Source organism: Labeo rohita, chromosome 16 (genome assembly GCF_022985175.1).
Source record: "Labeo rohita strain BAU-BD-2019 chromosome 16, IGBB_LRoh.1.0, whole genome shotgun sequence".
NCBI lineage: Eukaryota > Metazoa > Chordata > Actinopteri > Cypriniformes > Cyprinidae > Labeo > Labeo rohita.
The window spans coordinates 37,787,195-37,811,377 of record NC_066884.1 but is presented as its reverse complement, the minus strand read 5'-3'; the positions used below and the strand labels follow the sequence as shown (position 1 = coordinate 37,811,377).

Here is a 24,183-nt window from a genome sequence, read left to right as displayed (position 1 = left end):
CTTTCCAAATTGCCTTTCTTAATGTGCTAGCTAGCAAGTTTCACGGTTAAATGCAGCTAAAGTAAACATTACTGCTCGTCACCCCACAGAAAAGAGGGGGCGGGGTGAGTAGAGCTCATTTGCATTTAGCACCAAGGCACCAAAGGCACCAAAGGCACCAAAGGCACCAAAACAGATCGCTGTGAAAAGGGCTGATTTTGACATTTAAAAAGGGTGTTTTTTTACACTATGACCAAAATTTTAAAATTGTAACATTTTGACCAAGGTATGTTATAGACTTCTATAGACCCTATAGAAGTAAAGTATTTTACAGACTTCTGAAGACCCTAACTAATCATATCAGCTTGTGGAAAATGGGCATCCGATGACCCCTTTAAAACCACACTAAAATGTGAACGCAGGAATCCTTAAGCGGAATCGAAATGCATGTGTCTTATCGAATACCCGGTTCTTGGAAATTTGGAACCGGTTCTGGATACTCAACCCTATTGTTCACTGATAAATTTTTGACTGTTTCTGATATCAGATGACCGAAGGTTGTGGGTTCAAGTCTCAGTACCGGCAGGATACAGCGCTCTGTCTTCCACCGTCAATATCATGACTGAGGTGCCCTTGAACAAGGCACCAAACCCCAGTTTCCAGTTGCTCCAGTTGGCGTTGGAGCAAATGGCTGCCCACTGATTTGGGGGGGTGTGAGCAGTGTACACTACTCACTGCTGTATGTGTGCACTTGGATGGGATAAATGTAGAGCAGAAATTCAGAGTATGGGTTACCATACTTGGCAACGTGTTAAGACAATGACAGAACACTTGCAACTTTATTTATTATTCTTCCCAAATGAAGACCTTGTACCTGGACAAACAATGTAAAATTGCAAATGTTGCAAATAGGTGTATACAGTGGTACAACTGACTATTCTCAAAGACTGCATAACAAATGCAGTTCATTATGCAATGAAATCTGTTTTCAGTTCTGCAGCTGAAACACACGTCGGATTGTCATCACGATCTAGATCAGATCGCAATTTTGTAAAGATCAGTTCTCATCAGCAGCGTTGTAATGTTACTTTTTTTTTTTTTTAATAATTTTTGGAGTTTTATGCCTTTATTTCCATAACACATTGAGTGGACTGGAAGCCAAGTAGGAGAGAAAGTGAGGGGGACAGGATTGGTAAAGGTTCTTCAGCCAGGGCATCTGAAGCACAATGCCACTACATATCAGCGCACTGCCCACAAGGCCAACAGCAGCAATGTAATTTAACATTTTAAGACTAACTGTTCTGTTTTCGTTTTTAACCTAAATCGCAGTTTACTAATGTTTTCGGGGAAAAAAAGATATTAATTTCAACTTTGTTGAGTATACCCCAAACGTAGTCCAATCTCAGTGATATTTGGTTTGTTTCCATTTCTCATTAAGGACAGCTGACTGGGAAATTATCAGTCAAATGGTCTTTAAAGAACCATCTCTTTCTTACCTTTCTATAATCTGAAGAACCTTCTTTTTCCACAATGAACCTTTTGTGAAACAGAAAGGTTCTTCAGATGTTAAGGGTTCTTTATGGAACCATTTAGACAAAAAGGTTTTTCTATGGCATTGTGAAGCACCTTTATTTTTAAGAATATACTGAAGTGTATAGAAGATAGAGAGATCTTGACAAAACCTGAGCAGAGTTTTGAGACATTGTTGAGACCTCTTCAAACTCTAGAGTGAGATTACTGGGATCTTACTGCTGTCTCTCAAGATCAATTTGAGAAGGAGGTTTACAACAATTAACTATCTTAAATGAATTACCTTTGCTAGAATTCTACCCATTACATCACCCAGCAGTTCTAGAACAGCATAATTGTTATGACAACAGTGAATTTCATTTCTGTGCGGCAAATCTTTGTTGACATGTCTTGCACTTTTCAGAACGGTAGAATTAATTTTTTCTCCCAACACAGAATGGCAAAACTAACAGTCCCAAAAATAATTTCATCACTTGTATGTTGCTCTTAATAGCTCAAATTATGTTGCACTTGATATTGTATACTGAAACTGGCATTATTATAGAACATAGCTTCTCAACTCTGGCCCCAGGGGTCCACTTTGCAGAGTTTAGCTGCAGCCCTAATCAAACACACCTGAACAAGCTAGACAAGGTCTTTAGGATTACTAGAAAGTTACTGGCAGGTGAGTTTGATCAAGGTTGGAGGTAAACTTTGCACGTAAGTGAACCTCGAAGGCCAAAGTTGAAAACCCCTGGTATAGAAGACAACCTGTGCAGAGTTTGAGAAATTATTGGGAGATTACTGGGGACTTTTCCTCTCAAGATCAATTTTATGAAGAAGAAGGTTGCTCTCAAATTACACCGTCTCAGAGATATTAGGATATTAAAGGGATAGATAACTTTCAACTTTCTTCAAAATATCTTCTTTTGTGTTCAACAGAGGAAAGAAACTCATACATGTTTGGAATCCCTGTTGAAAAAAAGACAGCATATGCCGGTTAGGTAGGTTTTGAAGCATGGATGTTTGTTTGAGCTGGTTTAACCTGGTCCAAGATGGTCCTTAGCTGATCATAAGCTGGTTTAAACTGGTCATTAGCTGGTTCTAAGCTGGTCCCTCCTGCTCAGGATCAGCTTAGGACCAGCACATAACCAGCTAAGGACAATCTTAAACCAGCTCAAACCAGCATCCACACTTCAGAACCTACCTAATCAGGATATGCTGTTTTTCTCAACAGGGATGGAACCTGAGGGTGAGTAAGTGATGACAGAATTTTCATTTTTGGTTGAACTGTCCATTTGGCATTACATTTTAAAGAAATGTCACTTGCCAGTTTTGTTTTCTTTTTCAAATGGCAAATGTCTGTGGCCTGTATTTAATGTGGTCACACAAACTTAAACTTTGATCACGGATCAGCAGGTTCTCTGTTGTAGTATTTGTATGTAGTGATTTCCAGTGAGTCTCCAACGAGAAGGTCATCAGCAAATAAAAGTTCTTCGACAGTCTGGGGTAAACCGGGCTCAGTAACTGAAAGTGGTGTCACAGAGGATGAACACTAAGCACAGTGCATAATGTCTGAAAGACACCATGTGGATTTAATCGAACGGAAAACACGACAGGGGTCACTGCAAGGTCGCTCACTGTCTGTCTGAATTATGTCACTGTGATCCCGTACTGTCTTCCTCAACTAACTAGAAGCCATAATTGCAATCCTGTGGGATTCTATTGACTAAACTTTGGATGGATAGGAGGACTGACTGGAAGACGTGCAGCAAGTGTGTAAACAGCATGAAAGCGCAATCGCCATAAATTCACTCGACTCTGGGAATTAGTCTTGACAATGGCTAAAACTCCCAACATGAGAGCAGCAGGCTGGAGTCATGCGGAGTGACCAGTCATGCCTGAACTTCATCCTACGTCTAGCCCCGAAAGCCTCGGCCCAGGCAAAGGTCGCTTCTGTTGACTAAACCCTGTGATCTGGTGACAGAAGACGAGCGTATCTCATGAGGATTGCTGCCCTGACACCAAAACAACTGGGTAATTTTGCTCTTTGAAGTCCTCAGCGTCCAATAAAGGATCAAATGCTTGACTGTAGGACCTTTGGTCTTGGGGTGAGATTAAGTCCCAGGTGTTGTTCCCCTGATGGAGTCTCGAATCACTGCTGTGGAAACGCCTGGATTAATCTGCTTACAGCTGCTAATGATATGAACTAGCCTAACGAACTTAGATCTGATCCACAGCCAGTGGTGCTTGACATGTGACTTTCTTCTTTTTTCGGCCTGAAATCTGTTTCTTCTGATATTTTTAGGCATCCACTTCAGTTTTATTGCTGCCTTTTTCAGCTCTATAAAATACTGTCATCAGAATGGAGTGACATCAGTTCCCATCCAAGATCATAAATTAGATCATAAATTAAAGCTTCTTTTTACAGTTAGTCATCCATGTTCATAGCTTTGTATTAATGGATCAGTTATGTTATTCAGAACAGTTTTGTTTTTCATAGGGCTGCCTGGCTGGAGTGAGATTTTGATGAGATGAGCTGAATTACCTGTTTGAGGTTTTAAGGATCCAACAGTTCATTATTGCAAATTACCCAAATACCTCAGGCTAATGTTGTACCAGATGCACTTTTTAGAAACTGTCCATAATTACTTTATCTGCCAGCAGTTTGTTAGCTAATAGTACCAGCCAAGTCTGCATTTATTTCTGTATGTGCTACATTGTGTGGCAGAATGGTGTTGTATATAGATGTACTTGTTGTAGTATATAAAAAGTAGTGCATGCTGTAAATTATAAGCTTGTTTGTAAAGAACATGTGTAACTAAATTACACAGCCCTGCATCAGCTTTGCTGAATGAAGTCCAACAGTTGTTTGTAACTAATTTTTGGGTGCTGATTCCTAAAATAGTGTCTGTTTTGCTTGAACACATCACACTTTTTCTCGCAAAATATGATGCATTTCGTAGCATTTTTGTTTTCAACAACCATTTGTGTGGTGAAGAAGTTTTGTATTATCGCTTATCAATAGAGAAACTGAAAGACATGATTCAAGTCTTCCTCTGAGCCAGATTACGACTATTTTTTCAATACACAGCCCATCTTTACACATATGAACGATTCTGAAGGCGTTATGCTTTTATTTTCTGCCACTCGTTTGCAGACTGTTAGTTAAATGATACATTTTGAATAATTCTTTCGACAAACATTTGACATTTGTTTGCTTTGATTATTTTGATAATTGCATTAAAGCTGATATAGGTAATATTAGGTCATATTTTTTGTGAATCAACACAATTTTTGTGTCAAAATGTAAGGCTATATTATAGAAAAAACAAAGCCAATCAAAGTGTAAACAGGTGAAAGTTGAATATTCTGTGAGAAAACACGTTACTGTCATTTATTATCATTCATTAGTGTCATTTTAATTATGCATGAAATAGCATATATTAATCTAAAATAATGTTCTCATTTGCACTCTGACATGCATGTATGTGTGTTTTGACATACCTGTAGTTTGGTTATACATTATATCAAACTGTTGCAGAACGGAAATATATGCATAATAGTAACTTAACATATTAACATATGAAATGGTAAAGCATACTGTTGCCATCTGATGCGGTAAGCAGCTCAAATTAAAATCTATAAATGTAAGTCCCTTTGAAGTTGTGTCCTTTTATTTTGCACTGTCTTGTTATTTGACGTGAGATGTTCTGCAAATGTTTGAGAGTTGGAAACCCCCTTTTTCTTCAATACTTCCGTGTAAACGTACAGTACGTGTGCTGTGTCAATTAAAACGTCTAATTATCATTGCACACCGTGGGCGGCTCCAGAATCACGCGAACGTTGTTTGAAAAGTGTTGAAATCTGTCAGCAGTTACCTCCTATACAGGCGTTAATTACGTGACGAGATGTGTATCCTCTACACACACTGTGATCTTGGATCGGGGTTGTTTAGTCTGGCGAGACCTGTATGGCTTCGCCCGCTGATTACTTAAGCGTGGAGTGAGACCAGAACTCTGCACAACTGTGTAGGCATCAGAGTCTGGAGAAAAGAAAGAGCATAAACCAGTGTTTTCGGCAGAGTAGGTCAGTATAAACCTTTGTAGACGGGACATGCACCCTTCAAAGTTACACTGATGTAAGCGTTTGAGATGTTGACGATTGTGAAAAGGCGTGTGCGCATAAACATCCAACATAATGGACCTCAAGCACACATTAGAGACTTCAGTCCTTGATTGTACTTGCGTCCTCTGGATAGCTCTGAGTGTGTCTCTCATTCACCTTCATGCACAAATCCTCAACTCCAAAGCGACCCGCTTTGCCTCTGTCTTCTCTTCCCAGAGTTCAGCATATGTTTTACAGCCTATTGTGTGTATGATTGCTTCGCAATGAACTTAAGTGTTGTTGGCAGTGACGAATGATAATCAGACGCACATTGGGTTCAAACAGGTTCTCAGAAGGGCTTTTCTGTTTGTTTGGAGAGGAGCTTATTCTCGGAGCCCAATTGAGGATAATTATCAGACCGCGCTGAAGCGGGGGCGCAAATGAGTTCTCGCTCTGACCCGGCGTGACATTTGGATGAGGGCTTGAAGAGTCCTTGGGATCTCCAGATTGCGAGGGACGTGAAGCTTGTTTGTGTTAATGACAGCGCAGCTCTCCAAAACAGTGTAATTTGGGCGTTTATGTCATAAACTGAGCTCAGAGTCGGCTCGATGTGCGAGTGCTGCACCTCAAATGTGATCTGCACCGCTGCTTGAACAGAAATCACGCTTGGGAAATCAGACTCCTACTACATCTTTAATCCAGATGGCTTTTGCTTTTGAGAATCTGAAGGCGTCTTGAGAACATTAACAAAGTGTCTGTTTTATGTTCCAAAGCACATTAGCATTATGACAGTGCTCGCAAAACCCCGCGCTGGTGTTCCTCAATCATCCGGCTCGGCGTCTGTTCTTAGCTTCTTACACGAAGTATTAAACGTCAGCGGGTAATTTAGCCTGAACTGCTTAATGGATGGACTCCATTCAGATCATTTCAGTCTTAGGTGTGCTGTTTATATTTTATTTCATTTAAACATGAATTTAAGATTCATTCAGTGAATTTCAGTTGATCTTCTGTCTTGCATCTGTTTGCATACCGAGTTGTAATTGGTCTGGTATTTCTGTCATCTGTTTGATCATTGGTACCCACTGTTAACTGCAGCCACAATAGGCTTTGAGCTCATGAAATTAATTCAATTGCTGCAAAACATGCAGCTTTAAATTTGTGCATCAGGAGTCAGTCTGTGATGCTTAATTCCTCTCTTGGTCAAATGTCTTTTTATTTTATTTAAGTCAGATTTCACCTTTTTTGTTGTTGTTATTGTTATGTACTAGTAGATGTTAGGGCTGCATGATATTGGAAGAAACTGACATTGCAGTATATTGTTTTTCTTTAATATGAAAAAATGAAACAAAAAAATAATCATTTTTAATAGATGACTTGAACCAATTAATAATTCTAGAATGATTAAGGAAATTTTTAAGGTAAATTATTTTTATTGTAAAATGAATTATTACCATTCTGTTAAATTACAAAAACCAAAGTGAACCAAATTGTATATATAAAAAAAAAAACAATGTGCCACTTTAGTTTTTATATTGCACTATTTTGACCAATTTATTTTGAATATAAATATTAACTTTTTTTTTTTTTTGCTGTGAATATCAAATATAAATGAATACAATTACAATTAAACAAAAATCCATTGTACTATAAAATAAAAATATATATTTCTAATATTTCTATGTGAATCTCATCATTTTCAAATGTTATAACATCTAGCTTTTACTCTGATGGTTTGTTGGCACAAAACTGTATGCGCTGATGATTTTACTGTGAAGCGCTGCTGTATTTATTTAAATGCATGCAGCTCATAATATCTCAGACAAAAACACTGTGCAGTGCATACAATATATTTATTTAATTAAATTACAGCCTTCGACCACATGTGTAGCCCTAGATGTAATTTCTCTGGATAAGTTTGCAGTCCTGTCTCTCTTTTGAGTAAATGCACATGCACATGTTGTGAGTTTAAACCATGAAGAGTGCAAGGTTTCTTGATCAGATGGCAAGGCACTGACGAGTGTGTTTTCCCTCTAGTCAGGTTTGATCAGAACTCAGGATGCAGATTACTTCCTGAAGCCGCTGCAACCTCATCAGGCACTTCTGGAGAACTTCTCAGCACCATCTGACCACCATCCGCACATCCTGTACAAGAGATCCACACCAGCACAGACTAACAGAGGCAGAAACAGGAGGTCAACTGAGCCAAAGACGGTCAGCAGAAGAGATTCAGCTATCCCATATCTGTGGAGAAGCACACAGACGGATCCAACGGAGTACCACCGTATGCCACACAGTCATGACGGCACAAGACAAAGACAGCACTTCTGTGGAAGACGGAAGAAATGTATGTAAGGACATTCTCTCTCCAACCGCACCTTCAGAGTCTCTACCACTGAGCTGCTTTCTATTACATGCTGGACTGTTAAAGGCGCTCATTAGGGAGGGAGGGGGGTATTTTAGATGATGTTCGTATGTCGAGAGGTCACAGCTGTGCAAGGGTCAGTTTGAACATGTTTTCATGACATCATCACACCTGTATTGTGTTTGGTCAGGGATGAATTATCTTCACCTATTCTAAACAAACACCACATCCTCACACTGCGTTTGAACCCTGAGTAATATTTTATGAACCGAGTAACCAAATCTTATGTGGGATGTGAGGTAACAGCTAATACATTTTGACACACATGGCGTGCATTAATGTCTCGTATGGGCCAGAGTTTTCCAGACACAGATTCAGATTTTTGCTGAACTAATAATGCATTTTCTTTAGGGAACCAGCACTGACTGTGTGACCTTGTGTTGATATTGTGTTGGTCCTGTGTTTCAGATATGCCTAAACCTCCTGAGGACGATATCTATATTTTTCCGGATGAGTATAAGTTAATGCCCAGAGGGAAGCGAGCCATTATGTTCAAACCTCAGACGCACCAGAGGCTAAATGTGGAGACCCTGGTGGTGGTCGACCGCAAGATGATGGACAATCACGGCCATGAAAATATAACCACGTATGTGCTTACTGTTCTTAACATGGTAAGTCATCCATTCATTGGTCCATTAATCCATACATGCACTCATCCAACCATCCATCCATGAATCCATCCATCCATTCATTATATACATTCATCCATGCATGCATCCATTGATTATTTCATCCATGGATCTTTCCATACACCCATCCATGTATCCATCAGTCCATCTTTCCATTCATCCATGCATCCATCCAGAATCAATGCATGCATCGGCCCATCCATCCATTCATGCATCCATCCAGTTATCCATCCATCCATGCAAGCATTTGTTTGTCCATCCATCCATCCATCCATCCATCCATCCATCCATCCATCCACGCATCTCTTTATCTTTTCTATGTCCATACATATATCTGTCCAACAGTCCATTCATGCATCTTTCCATTCATTCATGCATCCATCCAATTATTCATCCACCCATGCATGCATTCATCTGTTTGTCCATTCATCTATTCTTGCATCCATCCATCCATCATCCATCCACACATTTTTTTTCTTTTCTATGTCCATACATCTACCTGTCCATTCATGCATCTTTCCATTCATTCATGCATCCATCCAATTATCCACCCACCCATGCATGCATTCATCTGTTTGTCCATCCATCTATCTGTTCTTGCATCCATCCATCCATCCATCATCCATCCACTCATCTCTTTATCTTTTCTATGTCCGTACATCCATCTGTCCATCTGTCCATTCGTGCATCTTTCCATTCATCCATGCATCCATCTGCCCATCCATCCATTCATGCATCCATCCACCTATGCATGCATTCATCTATTTGGCCATTCATCTATCTGTTCTTGCATGTATCTATCTATCCACTCATCTTTCTCTCTGGGCATACATCCATTCAGTCCATCTGTCCATTCATGTATCCATCCACCCATGCATCCATTCATCCATCTTTCCATCCATCCATCCATTTATGTAACCATTCAGTTATCCAATAATTCATCAGTTTTCCATCCATCCATGCATCTATCCATCTTTCTACCTGTCCGTCTGTTCATTCATTCATCCATCATTTGTCCATCCATGCATCCATTCATTCATGCATGCATCCATCTGTCCATCCATCCATCTGTCCATCTCTCTGTCTATCCATCTGTCCATTCATGCATTCATCTATTCATGTATCCATCCAGTTATTCATGCATGCATCCATCCATCCTTGCACCCATGCATTCATCAGTCCATCCATCTATCTATCCATCCATCCATCCATTCAGGTGACCATCCAATTATTCATCCAATTTTCCATCCATCCATGCATCTGTCCATTTCTATCTGTCTGCCCATTCATGCATTCATCCATTTATCCATGCGTCCATCCAGATCTTGATGCATCCACCTGGCTATCCATCCATCCATACATGCATCAATCCCTGTCTCGATTCATCCATCCATCCATCCATCCATGCATCCCTTCATCTACCCATGCATCTATCCTTGTCCCTATCTGTCCATTCATCTGTGCATCCATTCATCCATCCGTCCGTTTCCCAGTATTCTGTGTTTGAGTGTGCTCTGAATGCATGGAGAATGATGTCAAGCTGAGGTTAGAACATGTGTTTCCATTTCATTGTGGCATATCTGGTTGACCAAATGGACTAGTTAATGATTGCTAAAAGTCAAAGAGAGTCTGTTTGGGGTAAGCTTGGTGAAAAATGTAAGCACACATGAAAACACTCTTTTAGACTAGTGGAAACAGGATTGTGTTACATGTTGTGAACATATCCATCAAACTTAGACTTTTTGAAGGTGTTTTAAAAATCCTGGTTTACAAAGGATTAGTGAAATACTGACACCTGAAGCCAAACTAGTTGCCTCTTGTGTTGGTGTCAGTGAAAACAAAGACAAAATGGCAGGAATGAAAGACCTTGTATTGTGACTAAGTGTTTGTATTTATGATACCTGAGCACTTTAAACCGTCTCAGGGATGTTATGTTCAGCTCCGTTTCAAAGGCCATTGAAATGTGGGATTAGGGATACCCTTAAGTACATGTGGTATGCCTCCAGAGAGGCGAGGTTTTAAAGAACTTTAGAGAAACATCCCAACCATACGCTTCTCATTTTTCCAAAGAGACTTCTGACTGATTTGTTCAAGAAGGTCATTTGAGTTTAGATGCCTCCATGTAAATGCACCATCCTAATGCTGATTTTTCTGCACTGTTGCTTATCTCCACAAAGGTCTCAACACTTTTCAAAGATGGCACAATTGGAGGTGACATCAATGTTGTAATTGTTGGACTAATACTGCTGGATGAAGACCAGGTGAGTTTAAGGTGCCATGATTTTATTGCACTGGAGATCAGTTGCATTGATAATGCATGTTCAAATAATTATGTTGCACCAACACTGAGTGTATATTTATAAAATGAATGAGAGTTAAAGCCCTCTTGAGGCGATTGACGTCATGGACCATGAGAGGTTTAGATAACCCAGGTCTTTGAAACCAAATGAAACATTGCTTCAAAAGGTGGATTTTATTGTCCTTGAGAGGCTTGTCTCCTTCATTCTCTTTGAGACGCTCTATCTGAACAGGTCTCGTTTTTATGATGACAGTTTAATTGGATACACAGCATTCCTTTGGATTCCAGCCAGACGAGGGATGCGTCTGTGGGAAAGCGGGCCAGCAAACGGCTGAAGGGCTCCGTTACCGATACACCTGTGCTAATGTTAATGAAGTTCACGTTAGCCACCGGCTGAGGAATGCAGAAAATTACCCTTATCCCCCTTTTGATTGGAATAATTAGCCACAGTCAGTCAGGATCAGTGATGAGGGGCTAATTACCCATACACTCATTTATTGAGGTGGGGTCAGCAGAGGTAGCTGGTAATTACTCAGCTCAGCACATGATAAGCAGTTTGATTTAGTCCGCCAGCGCTAGTCACCAGCGGCATGTGATTGTTTTGTTCTTTTGACTTCTGTCTGCTCTTGACTCTAGTTAACTCTCTAATCCCTCAGGATGGACTAGTGATTAACCATCATGCAGATCACACTCTGAACAGCTTCTGCCAGTGGCAGTCAGGATTGTCCGGGCGCGAAGGTCGCCGACATGATCATGCCATCCTGTTAACTGGTCTGGATATCTGCTCCTGGAAGAATGAACCGTGTGACACTCTAGGTAAGGACAACATCTGATCATCTCACATGCACTAGATGGATGTCTTTGACAGTCATATTTCTTTGCAGCATCTCGTGTGCATTTTAAGATTCAGTGTCATGTTTAAAGAAGACACAACTTTTAAACATGTCTTGAGACACGTTCTAGTTTAAAAAAAAAAAAAGCTTGCATGACGTGAAATGTGTTTTAAACACAGGCAGTTCACTTCCAGAACAAAAATGTACAGATAATTTATTCACCCCCTTGTCATCCAAGATGTCCAATTATGTTTTTTGAGGAAAAGATTTCAGGATTTGGCCCCATATAGTGGACTTCGATGGTGCCCGTGAGTTTGACCTTCCAAAATGAAGTTTAAATGCAGCTTCAAAGGGCTCTAAATGATCTTTTCTAGCAAAACAATCAGTTTTCTGAAAAAAAATTACAATGTATATACTTTTTAACCTCAAATGCTCGTCTTGTCTAGCTCTGCGTGTACTCTGTGTATTCCAGTTCAAGACAGTTAGCTATCTCATTTTCTTCTCCAACTTCAAAATTGTCCTTTAAGGGATTGTAAACAAATGGGACAAAACATCTAACAATCTAATAATGTAAAAATAAAAGTCAGCAAAAATGCACCCTTTAATAATAATAATAATAATAATCAAATAGTAATCAAACAATAATAATAATCAAACAGCATTAATGTTAAGAAGAAGAGATCTTGTTCAGTTCTTGTCTGGCAAACTTTAGTTGCAGTTACACTTTGAAAGCACTTTTTGTTTTATTGCTTGTAATGTGTTTCTTTGTTTTTAACTATTTGTACTTTCTAAAACTATTTAGATTTAAAAAGCTATTTAGTTGAAAAATACTGGAGTACACAACACACTTTTAATTTAATTTAATTTAATTTAATTTAATTTAATTTAATTTTATTTTATTTAATTTAATTTAATTTAATTTTATTTTATTTTATTTTGTTTTGTTTTGTTTTATTTAATCGTTTTGTTGTATTGCAGTCATTTTGACCTTGACAAATTGTTTTTCTTCTGAAAATGATGGTTAATATTATTGCATTAGAAAAACACACAGAGTAAAAAAAAAATAAATAAATGAAAAAAAAAAAAAAATATATATATATATATATATATATGTAATATAAATACCCCCCCCTCCCCATTTTTGACGTTGAATACAAAATTAGGTAAAGGATTTTTAATTACAGCACAAGGGTTAAAAAACACTTAAAAACACAATACATATTGAAACAGTCCCTAAATGTCATTGCAATATTGAACTGGGAGGGCAATTGCAATTCCCAGCCCCAACAAATATTGCTTGCGTTATCTTGGTAACCGGCCTATTATTGGACACTCACTGATTAAATGGCAAATAAAAATGTAAACATGTACTTTGAATGCAATGTAAGTTGCTTTGGTTTAAAGCGTCCACCAAATGCATGAATGTAAAATGTATATGTATATGTGTATGGCATCAGAAATGGAAAACCTTATTCACTTACTGTATGCATTAACGCCACTATGTGACAGTACGAGACAAAAACAAAAGGCTGTGTTAATGATACCAAGTTTTTATGTAATCCTGCAATCATTAAAGAGTAACAAATAATAGGTGTGGTTTGACATTTAAGATTAATGACCTAATATATACTGTTTTCATGGTGATGACTGCACTTAGTTATCATTAAACTGCTCCACTCAGCTACTGTTAAACTGTTAAATTATTAGAGGTACAGTAAGACGCTTTTCCTCTAATAACCCGTTTCCTGTGAGAGCTTAAGCTGCGGTCTCCACCCTGTGCCACATAAAAGAATCTCTCGCCGCTAACCCCTAACCCCATTAGCAAAGCTAGCCATGCCCCTCAAATGCAAGGCCGTGGTTCAAAGGCTGCTGGGAACACAACATTTGTGGAGTGTCAATGATTAACACTTGAGCGCAGACTCACGCTCAGAGGTCAAAAGGTCAAGGGTTATGGGAGATTTCACATCCCTCACAGGTCACGGACTGGAAGATTAAAGAGCTCAGCTGAACCTTAAATAACACCGTACCCTATTTACATACAGTACAGCTAGTCTGAGAAAACCGCTGCATGTTGTGAATTACCGTCATGAATAATTTCCGCACATGACAGTGTCTTAATTATTTGTGTTATGGCGTTATAAGCTCATTTATGAGATGGCAACATGTTTTAGTAACAAATTATTTTATTTCATTTATTTTACTACACAAGAATCAATATATCAAGAGCAATGACAAGGACTTTTTTTTGTCCCAGTCGAGATTTTCAGTAAGGCGGGGAGACACAAATAAATCACAACATGCTCTGGTGCAACACATTTGTGCAATACATGCAAGTATTTAATCATTTTGTGCATATGTGTCAAAAAACAGCACATATGTTAAGTGATTAAATCAAAGGATAATAAATCAGACTCCTCTGGTCCTTCTGGGGTTTGACTTTGGTCCAACATACACTGCACTTCATCGCCATAGGTTTTGTATGAAAGAGTTAGAAAGTCATAATTTGTCATAAAATACGGCGCTCTTAGATCTCAGACCCGTGTAGCGACACTTATAGGATCGTTCAAAGCGTTTTGTGAGTTTGCATTTCTATTTTTTTTTATGCTTTCTACAGTTAATATACTACTCCTAGCTGTAGATGGCCTAGCATATAATGCGTTTCAGATTCAAACTGGGTGAAGTAACTCATATATCTGTTTAGATTTCCTGCAGTGGACTCGAAACAACTGGATTTGATCTCTAGCTCTTGAACTAGCAGTGGTGAAACAAAAGCACTCGAAACCTTGATCTGATTACAGCAGTCCATCAGTTGCAGTCTCGCACAGAAAAAAAAACTTGCGTTACTGCCCTTTCTTCTGGGAAATATGAAATATGTGCATTGCTGTTCAATAGTTTGGGGTCAGTAAGATTTTATTTAATTTTTATTTTTAAAAGAAATTAAATTTTTTTTTTATTCTAAAAGGACGCATTAAATTGATCAAACGTGGCAGTAAAGACATTTATAATGCTATAAAAGATTTCTGTTTCAAATAAATGCTGTGCTTTTGAACTTTCTATTCATCAAAGAATCCTGAAAAATAAAATGTATCACGGTTTCCACAAAATTTCTCTGTTTTCAATATTGATAACAATCAGAAATATTTCTTGAGCAGCAAACCAGCATATTAGAATGATTTCTGAAAGATCATGTGACAGTGAAGACTGGAGTAATAATGCTGAAAATTCAGCTTTGATCACAGGAATAAATTACATTTTAACATTCACATAGAAAACAGCTACTTTAAATTGTAATAATATTTCACAATGTTTATTGTATTTTGATCAAATAAATGCAACCTCAGTTAGCAAAAGAGACTTTTTTTTCAAAAACAGCAAAAAAATAAAAATCTTACCAACCCCATACTTTTGAATGGTGGTGTACAGTCGACATGAGGAGATCTGGCGTAGATTTATTTTTCCTGGCTCTCTGGCTCCTTTTATGAGTTGTACTTCATAACAAGTTGTGATAGTGCACTAGCCTTATGTACCCCTCATCATCCATCTATTCATCCATCCATTTATTGTTTTGATTTCAGGTTTTGCTCCAATCAGTGGAATGTGCAGTAAGTACCGCAGCTGCACGATCAATGAGGACACGGGTCTCGGTCTGGCCTTTACCATCGCCCATGAATCTGGCCACAAGTAAGAGTTCGATTTAAATTTAACCTCTGTTTGATTTCTTAAACCCAGTTGCCTGTACTGGATCAATGACAGCCTTGTTTTTCACAGCTTTGGAATGGTCCATGATGGAGAAGGCAATGTGTGTAAGAAGTCAGTTGGAAATATTATGTCTCCTACCTTGGCGGGACACAATGGTTTATTCTCCTGGTCATCCTGTAGCCGACAATATCTGAACCGATTTCTAAGGTGAGTTTTATTTTGACATTTTGTGGAGTGCCAGCATCATATCATATTAATAGAATTTTCTACAGTGCATCAAAGCCGTTACAGTGTTGTGGCTGATATTTGTAATGAACTTTGAGTCACTTGGAAAGACTATCCCAGAATCACATGCTCTACTCATTGGCAGCCCGAAGCGCCATTAGAAAAACAGTGCAAAGATATTAACAACCGTGCCCTTTACTGAGCATCTCCTGTCCATTAGTCATCCATGCAGAATCGCCCAGCATGAGTTCAGCGAGAGTCTAGACACCAACCTCATCTTTAAAAGTAGTATTTGTAGTGCTGTTTTGGTTCTGATATCTAAAAGCAAGCAGCTCCAGCGGGTTTTATATTTCCGTTTCTGTCTGAGGGCCACGTCTGTGCTCGTGAAAGTGGATCGGTTTGACCTGTTGCCCTTAAATTAACCGACGTGTCAAACGAAGTGGCCTTGCGCTCAGTTATCGTGATGAGCTCATCCTCTTCACTGTAGCCCAGATCAGTAACTGTAGGCCTCAGCGGAAGAAGGGTTTCCCTGCCAGGCGTTTGTCAGATGCTCGAGCTGCTTCATCTGTTTCCTACAGCTCGTCTTCCAGCGACGCTTCATGTGGAGACTGAAGAAAATGGGGCTTGCAGCAATCTGCAGGATTTTAAAACTGGTCACTACAGCAAAATGCGCACACCGTTGTGGTTCAAGGTTGCAGTTGGATTACTGTGAGTCTCAAGAATCAATGGTGCAGTAATCTAAAAATTAAGTTCAAGGAAGTAACGCTAAGGTCATGGGTTTGATTCCAAGAGAATGCATAAAATGTATACCTTGAATGCAGTGTGTACCACAGAAGTCATAATGGATAAAAGCATCTGCCAGATGCATGACTGTAAATTTAAAATGCTAAAGTTCAGTACAGTCTCATTCAGACCACCAGCTCAAGATATTTTCGTGTATTTTTTTTTTTCAAAGCATAAAATCCATCAGTAATACCCCCCTAATGATTTTTAATAAAGCGTTTACTTGTCCTGCTAAAAGCCGGCTGCTATGAAGTGTCTAAATGGAGCAAGGACATTAAATGTCATCAGACTGAACAGGTAAACTTTATTAGCTGTATTTACGCCCATCTATTTTATGCACATTTGGAGATTTTGCATTCAAAAAAACACTGAATGGAAATGCCAACACTCTTAAAAATAAAAGTTCCATAAGGGTGTTTTTGCAGTAATGCTATAGAAGAACCATTTTTCGGTTTCCCAAAGAACCTTTCAGTGATCAGTTCATAAAAGAACCGTTTTGAAGAATATTTTAATAATCTAGAGAACCTTTTTTGACAGTAAAGAACCTTTTCTTCAATTGAAAGTTTCCATGGATGTTCAAGGTTCTTCACAGAACCATTGATGCCAGTAAGGAACCTTTATTTTTAAGAGTGAAGATGTGCATACATTTTTTAAATGGGCATAAAAAACAAGCTCAGCTGAGTTGGATACATTTTTTATCCACAAAGGAAACATTTAAATAAACTGTGACACTGATAACTGGAGTAATTCAGCTTTGATCACAGAAATACATTACATTTTAACATAATATTTCACAATCTTTACTGTATTTTTTCGATCAAATAAATGCAACCTCAGTGAGCAAAAGAGACTTTTTTTTTTTTTCAAAAACAGTACAAATAATCTTACCAGCCCCATACTTTTGAATGGTGGTGTACAGCAGTCGGTATGAGGAGATCTGGCGTAGATTTATTTTCCCCGGTTCTTTGGCTCCTTTTATGAGTTGCGGTAGTGCACTAGCCTTGACTTATGACTTTGCATTAAAAAAACACTGAATGGAAATGCCAAGATGCACATAAATTTAAAAAAATATGCATAAAAGAACGTGCTTAACTGAGTTGGATACATTTTTTATCCACAAAGGTTACTTTTGAATAAACTACGATGGAAACAATGGATTTACTAATAAATTGTAATATTCCTATTTTGCGGATAAGTTAAATTCACAACTTTAGATGGAAACATAGCTAATGTTCATAATCGCACAATTGCAAACTATTCTAACTTAAATGTACAGTGAAATGTTTTTAAATAACGACTGAAAGAGCTGTCAAAACTTAACAGTGGTGACACTGAAGTCATGGGACCATGGTGTAGTTCATATATAGTCTACATTTCACTTTGACGCTTTTTGTCAATTTGTGAAGATTATCATGATGAAAAAAAACATATAAGGTTCATAAACTTTTTTTGTCACAGAGCTTATTTTCTGCATTAATTAAAGATAGCGTTGGTTCTGAGTTCATACTGAGTCCAAGTCCTTAACTAATTGAGTTTGTGTGTGGGACATCTTGTCAACTCAATTTAATGTTATTTTTTTATATATTTTATGTTACACATGACATGGATTCTCTGTTAAAAAAAAAGGGTCCAAAATGTAAAGTCCATGTAAAGTTTGAGTACAAGTCCACCGCAATGCATCCAAGTCCAAGTTCATTCATAACTGGAGTTCGAGTCTAAATCCAAGTATCCCAAATCTACCAAAAAGCCAATGGAAAAGCCTTGTCCAAGTAATTAACCAAATGTGTTTGAGTGGGAGACATTTATTAATGTCTTGTCATGTTAATTTTAAGTTGTTATTTACAAAATGTCAGAGTCTGTCAGGTTCAAGTCAAGTCCACCCAAGTGCATCCGAGTTCGTAATTGCAGCCTAAGTCCAAATCTGACTTTATGCACCCCAAATCTACCAAAAAGTCAAGGGCAAACCTTATTTGGTTTTTGTGGAGTGATTCTACCTTCCAGGTTGGTCTTTGAAAATACATCATCACTGCAGCACTCTGATTCACTGATTATTACATTCTTCACTGAGCTCCTCAGACTTCACTCTCACTGGCCCTTTATTTGCTTAATGCTAAACTTTTCTCAGTTTTCTCAAATGGCTGGACACAACTGCATCCTGATCCTTCCCTGTTGAAAAATCCAGCATATGCTGGTTAGATATGTTTTGAAGCATGGCTGCTGGTTGAAGCTGGTCCTTAGCTGCTCATGAGTTGGTCTTAAGCAACTCCTCCTGCTGGGGAACAGCTCTCTGTTACCAGCTTTCTATTGAAAATGAATGGGATCATGACACTTTGTTGCTGGCAGTGTGAATGGGGCTTTAGCCAAAGGAGTTTGTGTTTTGAATTCCACCGCCTCACTTAGTTCTGCATCCTGGAGTTGTAAGTGTTGCGAACAGGTGTGAATTTATAACCAACCAATCAAAGCAAACTGCATAGTCAGTCAAGACGCATACCCAGACTTGCAGTGTGACAGCTGCTTTAGTGTCACCAGAGTCTGCCTGCAAACCACAGCTTTTCCAGGACTGTCATCCCTCGTTTCTCTTTCCACACCCAAGACACCCCAAAAACAGCAGCACGCTGCAGATAAATACAGCGACTTGGTCTCCGTCAGCTGTCCTCCCATCTGTTTCCCATTCTTCATCAGCAGCCTCACCTACGTCACCGCGGGCCTGTCGACATACAGCCTGCAGATCACAGGACCTTCAAGTAGCTGTTCTCAGATCTTCTGTCCTTCCTCTCCATAACCCTCCGCTTTTATCGCTAATAAAACAGAGCTTGAAAAGGAGTCTGGCCCGGGCCGGTCTGTCTTATAGCTGTCGCTCGCCTTAATCTGACGAGGAAACTTAAAGAGGTGACACTGGGAAAACTGAGTGGTGATGAGGAACTGAATCAGATTCATCTGATGCTGACATTCCTGCCTCTGCAGGCCAGATGCTGCCGCGTTGATCCGTCTCCAGATAATTGGAAGCAGGACTTATGTGCACTGCAGAAGAACAGGGTTTCCCTTCACAGGATGAACTGAATTAATGAAGGATTCTGGGATAGTTGGATGTTGAAGACTCAAACTTATCAGTGGATTGTTGTGCATACAACAGTTTGTAGCCATACAAACAAGCACAACAAACTTTGATTTTTTTTTTCTTTTTCTAATCAAATAAACATACAGCGCCGTTGCGTTACGGGTGTTCCGAGTTCGAATCCTGGCTCGAAGACCTTTCCCGATCCCTCTCCCACTTTGCTTCCTGTCCTGTATAATAAAGTCCTAACATAGTAAAGGCAAAAATGCCAAAAATAAATCCTATGAATACTATGAGATTTTCCCCCCCAAATCACGCACCTCTCAATTCAAGTATTGCATGGGTGCAGCTATGTGCCGATTTTATTGTTAAGATTCCTTCATTGTTTTGGTTGAGCACCTGTATTAGTATATTTTTTTGAGATGTGCATGTTGTACATATTCAGACCAACACTAGTCGATCTGACCCCTATTACAAACATACATCCCACACAGACTCACATACTGACCCACTCTCGTCATGGAGCGGGCGAGCAGCCCGGAGCGCCTGCTAAACTACTCAGAGCTCATTCAGGCCTTCACTGTGTGTCTGATTGTGTGAAACACACGCTATTAAACAACGTTAAATGCTTTCTCATGATCCTTGATATCACTTACACACGGAGCCTCGCTGTCGGCCCGTATAATAACGATAACATACGTAATGATGAAGTCAGAGAGTGTGTTGAAAAGAAAGATGTCTAAATGTAGCCGAGGGAACGCCAGTTGTTATGTTGTCATGGTTCCTGCTCTACTGTACGGGACTCGAGCTGTTTTACAGTAGTGTTTGTGTCTCAGTACCGCACAGGCCACCTGTCTGTCTGACGAGCCCAGCGCCATCCAAGAGTACAAGTACCCGGAGAAACTGCCCGGAGAGCTGTACGACGCCGACACGCAGTGCAAGTGGCAGTTTGGAGAGAAAGCTAAACTCTGCACTCTGGACTTCAAGAAGGCAAGTCCATTATTATCAGTATTTCACATTGTTTTATAAATGAAATCCCTCCTGAAAACTCATCATGTCTTTTGAGTTGAGTGCACATGAGCGGCACCACATGACTGAATCATTTGTGTACTGTAGAAGATGAGCTATTTAGGCTTGGCAGGAATTGCTGCTCATTTAGCCTGTTAATGAGGCGAACGTTTACACTACAAAACTACCACACCAGGATGATAAAATACGTAATTAAAGCATTACACAGCTCATTTTGCTCTCATCCTGTTGTAAAGAGCTTTCTGCTTTTGTCAGGAAGTGAAAAGAGAGGAAGCCTTATGAAATCACCTAACACATACAAGGCAATTTGACCAAAATGAGAAAAACACACCTAGTTATGACTTCCAGACTTACAAACTGGAGCTTCCTCAAAGCTCTTGAAGGCAGCATTAGACAGCATGAGTTTCCCTGCTGGTGCATGCTTAACTAGGTTAGTCCTAAGTTAGTGTTGGATGGTATAGCTGTACTGTGCAAAACAACATTCTCCTCAACCAAGAATGATTATACTGGTTAAGCTAGTTAAAAAAACAAAACAAAACTGCTTGTAGTATGCATATCTGCCTCCAAACATAAACTACCAAAGGTTTGGGGTCGGTAAGACTTTTTTAATAGTTTTGAGTCTCTTCTTCTCACCAATTATTTGATCAAAAATACAGTAAAATTATGAAATATTATTACAATTTAAAATAGCTGTTTTCTATCTGAATATCTGTTAAAATGTAATTTATTTCTGTGATCCAAGCTGAATTTTCAGTCTTCAGTGTCACATGATCCTTCAGAAATCATTCTAATATGCTGATTTGCTGCTCAAGAAACATTTCTGATTATTAGCAATGTTAAAAAACAGTTGTGCTGCCCAATATTTTTATGAAAACTGTGATTGAAATAGGATGGAATAGAAAGCTCAAAAGACAAAAATTGATTTCAAATAGAAATCTTTTGTAACATTATAAATATCGTCACTGTTATTTTTAAAGAATTTAATGCATCCTTGATCAATAAAAGAAAAAAACAAAAAACGTAAAAATAAAAATAAATAAATATAAATAATAATCTCAATGACCCCACTGTATACAGCTCGCAGGTCTTTTAACAGGAGCTTTAGACTGATATCTTTGATCCAGTCTGAGCTGTGTTATAGTTAAAGTAGTCCGATAAGTATCCATTAGAGTTTAAGGTCATCATTTGGAAAGAGAATTCAGTCCAGGTTAAGCGCTAGAGCAGGATCAAGAATGACAGTGTGATTGAAAGTACTGCCTTACCTGAGACTGAACAGAAACTGTCACGTCGCACCACAACACACATGTGCCACATTTTCTGTATAATCACACATGCATGGCCAAAATGCCTGTTCAGAGAGCTCCAGTGGCCATGATTTAGAATGTACAATCAATGGCTGTAAAACATCTACAGAAGTTTCTATTTGTTTCTTACATTAACTTTGTTTTACCTCTGTGAAATTTTGCATGCAAAATCCACGCAACCAAGAGTGTTGCATGAGGACGAAAACTTTCCTATTCAAGTTCCGCTCTTTTTTAAGTGCATTGAGCAACAAAAACCTGCTTAGTTTGAAAGTGACTTCTGTGTCAGCGATGCTTCTTGCATGCTATTGTGAAGAGACAATGGAGCTTTTTTTGCTTGTGACATGATTTTGAAATGTGACTGCACCTTAAAGGTGGACAAACTGCATTTGTCTTCACATGATTCATATTCACATATTAAAAATGTGCAATTGTGTGTAGACTTTTTATAGTTATTGTATGTGAATAAAGATGTTTGCCAGATGTTTATACACAAATGTGATGCACAAATGTACAGCAAAAGACAGGAAACAAAAAAAAAAAAAAAAAAAAAAACACATTAAAGCCTTAAAATATTAGCTATTAAGTGTCTTTCTACTTAGATTTTGTTTAAATAAAGTAATAAAGTAAAGCTAGGTTTACATTTTTTTTACATTCACTTTTATTTACATGTGTGCATATGATGTTGGCCACCAAAATTACCTTGATCACAAGATCAGGGGCCTGTACCATGATGGTAGATGAACAAATTCAGTGCAGGATTAGTTTCGAGTTGACAAAACCAAACCACTCCAATCCGGCTTTGTTGGTACCATGATGCTGATCATCAACTATCTTTGTCAACTCACGCTTTGATCCGGAGTTGGTGGAGCGCGGGCACATGAATGTGTGACATCACTGGCGAACAGCCAATCAAAAGCCTTGGTTAAAGGTTAAGGTTTAAAGGTTTTGCAAAAGGTTAAGAGATTGAAGAAAAAAGCACTTGTTCATGAAAGAGGACAAATAAAAGAAATTATTTTGCTCGATCAGTGCAGTCACAAGTGAAACTTGTTAAGTTAGCGTATATAGTTGAAAATATGCAGCGATAGAGACTCGAACATATGTAAGGTCACGTAGTGATTTTTAAAGCGGTATCTATTGATTGTACAGCTTATTTATATTACATACCATCTGCATATATTAAAATTAATTTAAAATAAATTATTTAGAACAACTGTTAAACTAAATGTGCTTGTGTGTAATGGATTAATATAGATCATATAATTATATACATCATATAAAATAACTCTAAATAATTACCATAAACCCCAAATCTTTTTTTTAGTACTAGTGACCTTTAATTTGGAGCAAGAGAAACTGGTCATTTTGCTCACATCTGACTGGTCCCATTTCAATTTGAGATCTCTAAACCAGAATATAACCAGGTTAGCCGTAGAGTGTAAATTACTATGGCAATGAACGCAGCTAAAAGCCAAGCCACTTTCATGGTACCTAAAACCCAGCATTGATGCAAACTAAACTGAAACTTATCTGGCTAGCCAGCTAATCCGGCTTCGTGGCACAGTCCCCAGAAAACTGGGGTTTCCAAATATTCTTAAAATGAAGGCATAAATAGTTTTAAAATTCAATGAATGGCAATTATAAACATTTAGAGATACAATCAGTAGTAGAAGAGGTGTTCGGAAGTGTCAGGGATGCAACTCTTTCCACACTTCTTCCACCGTTGTCTCTGCGGTGCATGTGTGTTTTCTGTGAACGTTTGACCTGCGTCCAGAGAGTCTGATGCTCAAACGCCCCGATGTGTGGTGTTATATTCACGTCTGATTGCTCATAACATCACTGTGCCTTCTCTATTGCTCAAATCAGTTGTAAAGTGCAAGAATTCAGGCTGTCTGAACTCAACAGAGATTTGCTAAAATCATTTTTCCACTGTCTAGTCTATACATCTAAAATTGGAGCTCTCCGTAGAGAAATCTGCTGGAGTGTGGCTCCGGCCGATCGCTCTCCAGTCCCGCTCGCTCTCGTGAAGCAGACGCAGAGCTAAATATACTTTGGAGAGACGCCAGTGGGAAGCTCTGGTAACTGCGTTCCTTTTGTCCTGATCTCACCTATATGTACTGCACTGAGATGTGAGATGTGATACTGGGCACTGATGCCACTGACTGGCATAAATCAACATGATGACATGTATATATATGTTAATTATACAGCATAAGCAAGCTATGATAATGAGACACATTTTACTTTTAGCACGCAGATTTCATTATATGTATGTACTGTAAGCATACAATGTAATTTTGTCATTTTTCTTTA

General features: G+C 38.7%; 1 protein-coding gene across 1 annotated transcript in view; it reads left to right on the top strand.

The window, feature by feature from the left end:
• LOC127178014 (A disintegrin and metalloproteinase with thrombospondin motifs 16) overlaps window positions 1-24,183 on the top strand; it is a 66,161-nt gene that overhangs the window by 10,478 nt on the left and 31,500 nt on the right. Inside the window, exons 4-10 of the mRNA XM_051130625.1 lie at window positions 7,630-7,939; window positions 8,426-8,628; window positions 10,824-10,907; window positions 11,602-11,761; window positions 15,354-15,459; window positions 15,547-15,684; window positions 20,377-20,530. Coding sequence (XP_050986582.1) covers window positions 7,630-7,939; window positions 8,426-8,628; window positions 10,824-10,907; window positions 11,602-11,761; window positions 15,354-15,459; window positions 15,547-15,684; window positions 20,377-20,530 — 1,155 coding nt within the window. The remainder of the gene's footprint in view (window positions 1-7,629; window positions 7,940-8,425; window positions 8,629-10,823; window positions 10,908-11,601; window positions 11,762-15,353; window positions 15,460-15,546; window positions 15,685-20,376; window positions 20,531-24,183) is intronic.